Raw genomic sequence first — 10011 nt, forward strand, 5'->3', positions numbered from 1 at the left:
CCTTTACTGTCACCATTATTTTTATATAGACAGTGTGGCCCCTTTACTGTCACCATTATTTTTATATAGACAGTGTGGCCTGTTTACTATCCCCATTGTTTTTATATATAGACAGTGTGGCCTCTTTACTATCCTTATTCGTTTTATCCTTTGACAATATGGCATCTTCATCTCAACTGAAATAGTGACAATTTTACTGACTTATTTATTTTGCTCATGGAGATTATAATATTGTTTAATGTCATGTTTGTTAACATTGTAGCATCTATATTATCCGTTACCGCTTCAGTAGTCATTGTAACACTTTACTACGGTCGTTCTCTGACATTGGTTGATATTGTAACGTCTTTATACATTACCTTGCAGCACCTATAGTGTCTTGTATTATGTCCATTTTTTATTCTTTGACATTGTAGTATTCTTTAATGTTTTCACTAATATTTTTTGTTAGTTGGTTATCATTAGTATCTAATCAAAGAAAGCTATCTACAAAGACTAGAACTAAAAATTACCACAGTAATTACATTACTAATTATTATAACTAATTTAATATACTGTTTTATTATAGCATATTTTCTTCTCCGTTGACACTGTAACGATCTTACTAGCTGTAATCCTTTTCTCTCTTGACATTCTATCATATATTTTTACTCTTCCTGATCTGTATTTGAAGACACTGTAACATCTTTACCATCTGTGTTTTGTCTGTTGACATTATACCAATATTAACATCTTTACCATCTGTGTTTTGTCTGTTGACATTATACCAATATTAACATCTTTACCATCTGTGTTTTGTCTGTTGACATTATACCAATATTAACATCTTTACCATCTGTGTTTTGTCTGTTGACATTATACCAATATTACTATTTCCATCTGTTGAAATTGTAACATTCTTACTAACACTTTTGTCCACTGTTGACATTGTAGCATTTTAATTTTTCTGTTCACATTGTCTACATGTTTTTATCCATTGACATTGTATATCACTTGTACTGCCTCCAATTTTTATCTGTTAATATTATAGCATTACTTACAGTCTGGTTGCTTTATATTTTTATCTGTTAACATTATAGAATTACTTACTGTCTGGTTGCTTTATATTTTTATCTGTTAACATTATAGCATTACTTACCGTCTGATTGTTTTATATTTTTATCTGTTAACATTATAGCATTACTTACCGTCTGATTGATTTATATTTTTATCTGTTAATATTATAGCATTACTTACTGTCTGGTTGCTTTATATTTTTATCTGTTAACATTATAGCATTACTTACTGTCTGGTTGCTTTATATTTTTATCTGTTAATATTATAGCATTACTTACTGTCTGATTGCTTTATATTTTTATCTGTTAACATTATAGCATTACTTACCGTCTGGTTGCTTTATATTTTTATCTGTTAATATTATAGCATTACTTACTGTCTGGTTGCTTTATATTTTTATCTGTTAACATTATAGCATTACTTACCGTCTGGTTGCTTTATATTTTTATCTGTTAATATTATAGCATTACTTACTGTCTGGTTGCTTTATATTTTATCTGTTAACATTATAGCATTACTTACCGTCTGATTGTTTTATATTTTCTCACTGTGGTATCTTTTCTGACTCCTGTCCAATCTTCTTGAACTGCTATTGTAATTTTATTTGTATTTTTATTGTTACTGGCAGCAGATATTGCCGTCTTCATCCTCTTGTTTCCCAAGTATTGTACGTAGCGTCATGAACATTTCTCCCATTGACTTCTACTACTTCCCCTTGTCAGCCCCCTGTAGGGCTGTGGATATGGTAGCAGGCCATCTGGACATCCCCTTGAAGAAGAAGTTCGTCAACACATGGCAGGGGGAACAATTAAAATCGGAGTTCTTAAAGGTGAGTAGGTAATGTGTGAGGGTCCATATGCAGTGTATAAAATTGTAATATTCTAATTGCAAGGAGCGGATGTTATTGGCTAACTGTCGCAAGCAACGAAATATCAGATTGCGTACAATAACTTTTACGGGTTGAAGATAGTACATCATGGTGTATTATGTGACACGAAAGAAAATTAACAACGAAGAAATGAAGCATCACTAGTCCCTAAAACTCTTAATTTGATTTATGTATGTACCGTGCCTAATACACCAGTTTATTATATAGACAGTTGGTGTACTATGAAAACATGTGAACTAAAATATAATATAATGATGCTTTGCGTTACTAGTAGTGTATTCTGGATTTCCTGTTTGTTACTTTATTGAATTACAATACTCCAAATATTTAGAGAGCAGAAGAGTTTTTATTTTGAAATCATTCTTCTGCCAAACTTTTAACAGAGATAATTAAGAGTATATTGTAGGAACATCATTTATTCACTGAATACAGTTGCGTGAAGTAATTAATTAATAGTATGATCATCACCAACTCGGACAAATTTAGAAACCTAACTTGTATTTGGCATTTTCAACAAACGCCGGATTATACTCGTGAAATGTAGTTGGGTTCAATATCGGGGTAATACATCGTCGAGTAGAAGACCGTTTAAACACGTGTTTCGCCACCGAAACGGCCTCATTCAACGGTGGTGCATCTAGCATGACATTCATCTTTGGCTTTTCAGACGCACATTTATCGCAGATTGGTCAAGGTTTGCATGTCTCTACCAATTTGTGAAGAGGGCGTCCACGTTTTCAAATGAGTTATGAGGCCAAGTGCAGTGCTTAGTGAAAGTAGCCTAAAAGTTTTGATGCGTGTTTCCCGGGATAACATAATAATTTTTAAAGATATGCATCCATACTTTGATAAATCCGGTGTTAACGTTTTTGTTGAATTTTCTATTTATCTTTCGAATAAAATTATTTTCCTTTTCTTTCAGCTAAACCCTACTCACACGGTGCCAACAATTAATGACAGTGGTTTTGTCCTATGGGAAAGGTAAGGTCGACACAACCAATAGGACAAAACCACTGTCATTAATGGTTGTGTCGACCTTACCTTTCCCATAGGACAAAACCACTGTCATTAAGGGAAAGGTAAGGTCGACACAACAATTAATGACAGTGGTTTTGTCCTATGGGAAAGGTAAGGTCGACACAATCATTAATGACAGTGGTTTTGTCCTATGGGAAAGGTAAGGTCGACACAACCATTAATGACAGTGGTTTTGTCCTATGGGAAAGGTAAGGTCAACACAACCATTAATGACAGTGGTTTTGTCCTATGGGAAAGGTAAGGTCGACAAACTTTTAAGACTGAGGGAGCTTTCCAAATTTTTTATAATGTTTACATACACGAAACATAACCCCCAGTGGCACAGCGGTATGTCTTATACTGCTAGAAACCGGGTTTCAATACCCCTGGTGGGCAGAGCACGGATAGCCCAATTGTGTAGCTTTGCGCTTAACTACAAACATGAAACATGGCGATTGTTGATTACCATAATTGCAGAATTTTAAAGTATTTCCACTCTTGGAGGGACGCGTTTTTTTCACATTGTAGTGGAAGCACGCACAACTGCTAAACTGAAATGTTGTGGTATTCTTGCTTCCTGTTTGCTGTGGTTGTGTGTATCTTGTTGCCACGACGACAGTGTATTAGTTTCATTGATTCATTTCTGTCTGTTGGCAGTTTTAAAATTCAGACGCCGGTTTATTTTAATATTAGAATGAAATATTATTTAAAGGTGACACGTCATAGGTAATAAGCCTTTTTATTATTATTTTAAAACATATTTTTAGCCTGCATTTTGCAAGGTAAACACTTAAAGAGGAAAATATTTAGGCGTCGTAAAAATTATAGGTATAGTTTAACCCTTCGTGTGCGGCTTGTGTAAATCTGCATACCACCATATGCGCAAAAATTCTTAAAATTTCAAAATGTTGCGCGCGAAATGCTTGCATCATATGATGTTAACTAGAGTCACCTACGCTAACATCATATGATGTCAACCGCAGTTGAAGGATTAAGTTTTAAAGAATAATGTCGATCATGTCTCTCGCGAATCGAAAAAAAAATCAAGAATTTAATAACCATTTTTACTGTAAGAAATTGTTTAGCTGTTATTACTGACTTTGAGGTCACTCTATATCTAATTTTGCAGCAACAATTTCCTCAGTGTTTTTTTTTTTCACAATATTCAAACACGTACGCTAACTTTAGAAGTAGTAGCGTGAGTCCTTCATTGAGATACACGTACGCTAACTTTAGAAGTAATAACGTGAGTCCTTCATTGATGTTTATAAAAAGATGACTAAAATAAAATTAAATATCGTTTTTAAATAAAGTTTTTAACACTAATATTTCCCCCTTTTTTCATATATCTAATATTCACTGAAGAAGATTGTATGTGCTATGAATTTTGTTTGTTTTCTTTCGTATTAGTCGGGCTATAATCACGTATCTAGCTGATCTGTACGGTAAGGATGACGTTTTCTATCCGTCCAATCGCCGGAAGAGGGCAGTAGTAGATCGCATGCTGTATTTTGATATGGGATCCTTATATCGGGCTATTATCGATTTTCAGGTTTGAAAACGAACTTTTTATCTTTAGATATTTTGAAATAAATGTAAATATAATATAAATAAAAATAAATACACTTGAAATATTTATGTCTTCTCTATTACTTCGTTTCTCTTTAAACTTCCATTCATAAACTAAAACCTTAGGTAGTCCATTATGTTGCTTATTTTAACACTAACACTATTTTTCACCTCAAAAAAAAGTTTTGATTTATACTGTGACGTAAAAAAACTTATGTTTATAATTATCAGTGCCATTACACTCAATTATGTTTGTATAATATCCTTTAATATTGCCAGACGTAATATATTTCCATTGTAAAAGATATTTGATATTATGCTGATGTAGCTTAATTTTGTGGTATCAGTTCCCGAGTAAACACGAATGTTGTAAAGTTATAATCTTGTACAATTTTCAGTTACTACGTATTTCAGATCCCTATAATGTTTCGAGGTGAGGAGCCGGACGCCGGGAAAGAAAGGGTTTTGTTAGAAAAGCTTGCCTTCTTAGAGCAGTTTCTCACCGATTACCCATACGTAGCGGGTGAAAATCTTACAGTTGCGGATCTCTCAATCCTGGCGAGCGTGACCTTTCTAGAGGTAAGGTGAACCGTGTGTGTGTACGGTTAAATTCTACAGCTACAGCGATTAACATATCCGAGGGTCTTGGTCGGCTACAGCGATTAACATAACCTAGAGTCTTGGTCGGCTATAGCGATTAACATATCCTAGGGTCTTGGTCGGCTATAGCGATTAACATATCCGAGGGTCTTGGTCAGCTATAGCGATTAACATAACCTAGGGTATTGGTCAACTATAGCGATTAACATATCCGAGGGTCTTGGTCAGCTATAGCGATTAACATATCCGAGGATCTTGGTCGGCTATAGCGATTAACATAACCTAGGGTATTGGTCAACTATAGCGATTAACATATCCGAGGGTCTTGGTCAGCTATAGCGATTAACATATCCGAGGATCTTGGTCGGCTATAGCGATTAACATAACCTAGGGTCTTGGTCAGCTATAGCGACTAACATATCCGAGGGTCTTGGTCAGCTATAGCGATTAACATATCCGAGGATCTTGGTCGGCTATAGCGATTAACATAACCTAGGGTCTTGGTCAGCTATAGCGATTAACATATCCGAGGATCTTGGTCAGCTATAGCGATTAACATAACCTAGGGTCTTGGTCAGCTATAGCGATTAACATATCCGAGGGTCTTGGTCAGCTATAGCGATTAACATAACCTAGGGTCTTGGTGGTAACAGAGTATCTAGAATAGTATAAAACCGTCTAGGATTTTGATGGTAGAAAAGTATCTAAAGTCTTGATGGTAATTAATTGCCTGGTATTTTGTGCCTAAAGTCATGAAAGTAATTGTTTAGGAGTTTGTGGCACGAAAATGCCTAAGTTATAATGACAGATAAGTGTCTAGTATTTTTCTGGTAGTGAAGTGCCTAAAGTATTGATGGATAAGGATATTTTGTGGCAGCAAAGTGCCCAAGATCACGATAGTGATTAACTGTCTGTGATTTTGCTGGTGAAAAAGTTTCGAAAATAATGATGACAATTAAGTGTCTAGGATTTTGTGGCAGCAAAGTACGCCTACGTCATAACTGCAAATAATTGTTTAGTATTTTTCTGGTAGGAAGTGCCTAATGTTATGATGATTAAGGATTTTGGTGGTAGAAAAGTGTACGGGTCGCGGTTTCGAATCCCCGTCACCGAATATGCTGGACCTTTCAGCCGTGGATGTGTTATAATGTTTACGGTCAATCCCACTGTTCATTAAAAAAAGAGTAGTCAAAGAGTTGACGGTGGGTGGTGTTAACTAGCTTACCTTCCTCCTAGTCTATGACTGCTAAATTATGGATGGCTAGCGCAGATAGCCCTCGTGTAGCATTGCGCGAAATTCAAAATATACAAACAAGGAAAATGCCTAAAATCAACTATTGAAGGACGTGGCCCTGAAAAGGTGAAGGAAAATCAGTGTAATACATCGTATAAACCTGATTCGATAGCAATGACGGCAGTGTAATACATCGTATAAACCTGATTCGATAGCAATGATGGTAGCATTTGCCAGATTATTAAAAATAGTCATGGAGGGAGGAAGAGATCCGCTGAGAACCAGGTCGCCCAACAACTGAATATCGATCCTTAAAGTCATGGTGGTAACTGTCTAGGAGTTGATAGAAATATATATATCAATGATGATGGTATAAAGCTGTGTATGATTTTGGTGGTATAGCCAAAGTACTTAAAGTCATGGCTTTAAATAAATGTCTAGGAGCTTGGTTGTAGCAAAGTACCTAAAGTCATGGCTTTAAATAAATGTCTGGGAGTTTGGTTGTAGCAAAGTACCTAAAGTCATGGCTTTAAATAAATGTCTAGGAATTTGGTTGTAGCAAAGTACCTAAAGTCATGGCTTTAAATAAATGTCTAGGAGTTTGGTTGTAGCAAAGTACCTAAAGTCATGGCTTTAAATAAATGTCTAGGAGTTTGGTTGTAGCAAACTGCCTAAAGTCATAGCGTTAAATAAATGTCTAGGAGTTTGGTTGTAGCAAACTGCCCAAAGTCATGGCTGTAATAAATGTCTAGGATTTTGGTTGTAGCAAAGTACCTAAAGTCATAGCTTTAAATAAATGTCTAGGAGTTTGGTTGTAGCAAACTGCCTAAAGTCATAGCGTTAAATAAATGTCTAGGAGTTTGGTTGTAGCAAACTGCCCAAAGTCATGGCTGTAATAAATGTCTAGGATTTTGGTTGTAGCAAAGTACCTAAAGTCATAGCTTTAAATAAATGCCTAGGATTTTGGTTGTAGCAAAGTACCTAAAGTCATAGCTTTAAATAAATGCCTAGGATTTTGGTTGTAGCAAAGTACCTAAAGTCATAGCTTTAAATAAATGCCTAGGATTTTGGTTGTAGCAAAGTACATAAAGTCTGTAAATAAATGTTTAGGATTTTGGTGGTGTAGCAATGTGCCTAAAGTCATGGCTGTAAATAAATATCTAGGCCTTTGATGGTGTAGCAATATGCATAAAATCATGGCTGTAAATAAATGTCTAGGCTTTTGGTATTGTAGCAAAGTATCTAAAGATGCTAACATAAAACTTCTACAAGCTTGTTGTATCTTATTTGATAATTCTTTATAAGTACATATGAAATGAACAGACTAAAGTGGTTAAATGACGTCCCATATTGAATAATGTAGAAACGGGCTGTCCGAAGTTATCACTTTTGATATCAATATATTTGTAATTATTGTAGTTTTATTAGCAGCATGACTTTATTTTTTCATTATTTGAGCCGTTACTGTTATAGAATCTCCGTAGTTTTTTTTTTATAATACGTGTTTTTAGAGTGATTGAGGTTTTATATTTAGTCGTTATTTACCAATTAATACTGGGTATTTCAAAGTTTTGTCTACAGATTCCATTTCATTCTCAAGCGACTTAGATTTACATTTTTAAATTACATTAGGCTATCGACTTCACTCTTAGTAGTTTTCCAAAAATTGAAGCATGGTTGCAGAGGCTAAGGAAAGAACTACCATATTATCAAGAACGAAACCAAGATGCAATTGAAGAAGGAAAACGCATGCTTTCAGAGAGAAAATAATGACTTAACTGCTCGTATCTAAACAAAGTTGAGCTTAAAATACCGAATTTTTAAATATTAAATATTAGGCTCGGTATAAGAAGAAAAAAAAATGATTAGCTTAAATTTGTTAAAATGAAATTCAATATTTGAATATTCAATTTATTTTGCTTCACCTTGTCAATAAATATTGGTCTTATTTTCAAACAGCATAATGTAGTCATTGTTAATTTCAATCAAAAAAATACACTTACGAAAAACTAACAGCTGTTTTTATGTTGAAGGTATCATTGAAAGATACTATTGAAAAAACGAGGAATTATCATTAACAAAATGAAAATGTGATTTCTTTGTATTTTCGATTCAAATTGTACGAAGACGTTTATGTCACAATTCATAAACTACGACCTAAAGGCCCCCCGGTGATTTAGCGGTAAGTCTAAGGACCTGTGACAGCTAAATATTGGGTTTCGATACCTTCGATGGGCAGAGCATAGATAGTCCATTTGGTAGCTTTGTGTCTAATAACAAAGAAACAAAAATCGACCTATAAGGGAGAGTATTAGGCTTAGTGTCTGAACTGTGAATCCAAGGGTTCATGGTTTGTGTCCCATGACCGCAAACTCTCTCTCCGCACTGTGATGCTGTGACTTGCGTTATAAGAGTGACGTTCAGATCCCACCATTTGATTAGATTAGCTATAGAGTTGGCAGTGAGTGCTCTTAACTAGCTGCCTTCCCTATAGCCTATCAGTTTAAAATTAGGGATGGCTACCACAGATTTGAGTACATGTGCACGAATATCCCAAACAAACAGTGGACCTGTGAGAAGTATTTTACTTGTATTTAGTAACTTTACCAACAAATCGAGGAGAATTTACATATTTATGGTGATTAACAGGAAGAATATGCTGGTGTTCACAAAACGAAGTGTTTTAGTACGAAAGGTTGGTAATCTCGCATTGAGTTTCTTATCTTTGGTTTTGTCGAAACTGTTGATCAGATAACTGCAGTTTTACCTTACAAGAACTTTACAATATCAGTCTTTCATAAGAAAGTTAGAAGGTAATAACGCTGTTGTAGTCCCTTAGTTTAGTTTCTCTTTTCTGTATGCTCCGCACCCAGAAACTATTTATTAAAACTGTTTGACATGGTATGTAGTACTAGTACAACAACTTTGGTTCTCGACCTTTTTCTCTTCACAGACACACATAATTTTTTGGAAAAAAGCTACAGACCATTAGGAGTTCATAGGCTTATAGTGTTGTTTCATTAATTACCTCCAAGAAACTTTGAAGTGAAAGCTTATGAGGCTCACTTGTTTTTCACCTATTCCTAGCATACGTACAAATGATAAATTTCTTGAAAATTCGCCAGCTTTTTTTTTTTTTACTTCGTTGTTCCAGCATAATTCTGCAACCCGTCAGAAAGTTGTCTACAGACCTACGGTTTGGACCCTCTGGAATAAAAGTAAGCGGCTTGACATGCTTACTGTAATGTGTTATACTAGAGCAGGGGTCACCAAACTTTTTTTCACAGCGGGCCAGATAATTGAGAGAATGACGAGCGCGGCCCGCATAACTATTTTGTTCAATACAATACAGTGAATACACAAAAAGTAAAGACAACAAACATGTTTATTTTCCAAAAAGTTATCAAAGAAGGCGACGTTAGCAATAAGATATTTATATCACACCCAGTGCGCACATATCCGAATCTCACAAACTAAGCAGCAAAAACTGGTGTTTAGCTTTTGAGATATCATCAATATTTGCTTTGGAATTGCTGCATCCAACCAAGAGAATTACTTTCAAATGTTCATCAGTCAACCTCGTTCGATGTGCTGACTTCACATAATTAATTTTTGAAAATGTTTGCTCACAGACATAAGTTGTTCC

The 10011-nt window shown here is 35.0% G+C and overlaps 1 protein-coding gene across 3 annotated transcripts in view; it reads left to right on the forward strand.

The window, feature by feature from the left end:
- LOC106470299 (glutathione S-transferase 1-like) overlaps positions 1 to 8326 on the forward strand; it is a 12710-nt gene extending 4384 nt beyond the window's left edge. The window contains exons 2-6 of one of the 3 annotated variants that reach the window (XM_013930843.2): positions 1688 to 1885; positions 2868 to 2926; positions 4373 to 4514; positions 4946 to 5110; positions 7998 to 8326. In XM_013930843.2, coding sequence (XP_013786297.1) covers positions 1736 to 1885; positions 2868 to 2926; positions 4373 to 4514; positions 4946 to 5110; positions 7998 to 8135 — 654 coding nt within the window. In that variant the 5' untranslated portion in view covers positions 1688 to 1735 and the 3' untranslated portion in view covers positions 8136 to 8326. Of the gene's footprint in view, positions 1 to 1684; positions 1886 to 2867; positions 2927 to 3079; positions 3221 to 4372; positions 4515 to 4945; positions 5111 to 7997 lie in introns of those variants that run through there. The other 2 variants (XM_013930844.2, XM_022398904.1) reach the window with 2 other exon arrangements.
- Positions 8327 to 10011: the final 1685 nt, after the last annotated feature.

This window comes from Limulus polyphemus, unplaced genomic scaffold, assembly GCF_000517525.1.
Source record: "Limulus polyphemus unplaced genomic scaffold, Limulus_polyphemus-2.1.2 Scaffold3929, whole genome shotgun sequence".
NCBI lineage: Eukaryota > Metazoa > Arthropoda > Merostomata > Xiphosura > Limulidae > Limulus > Limulus polyphemus.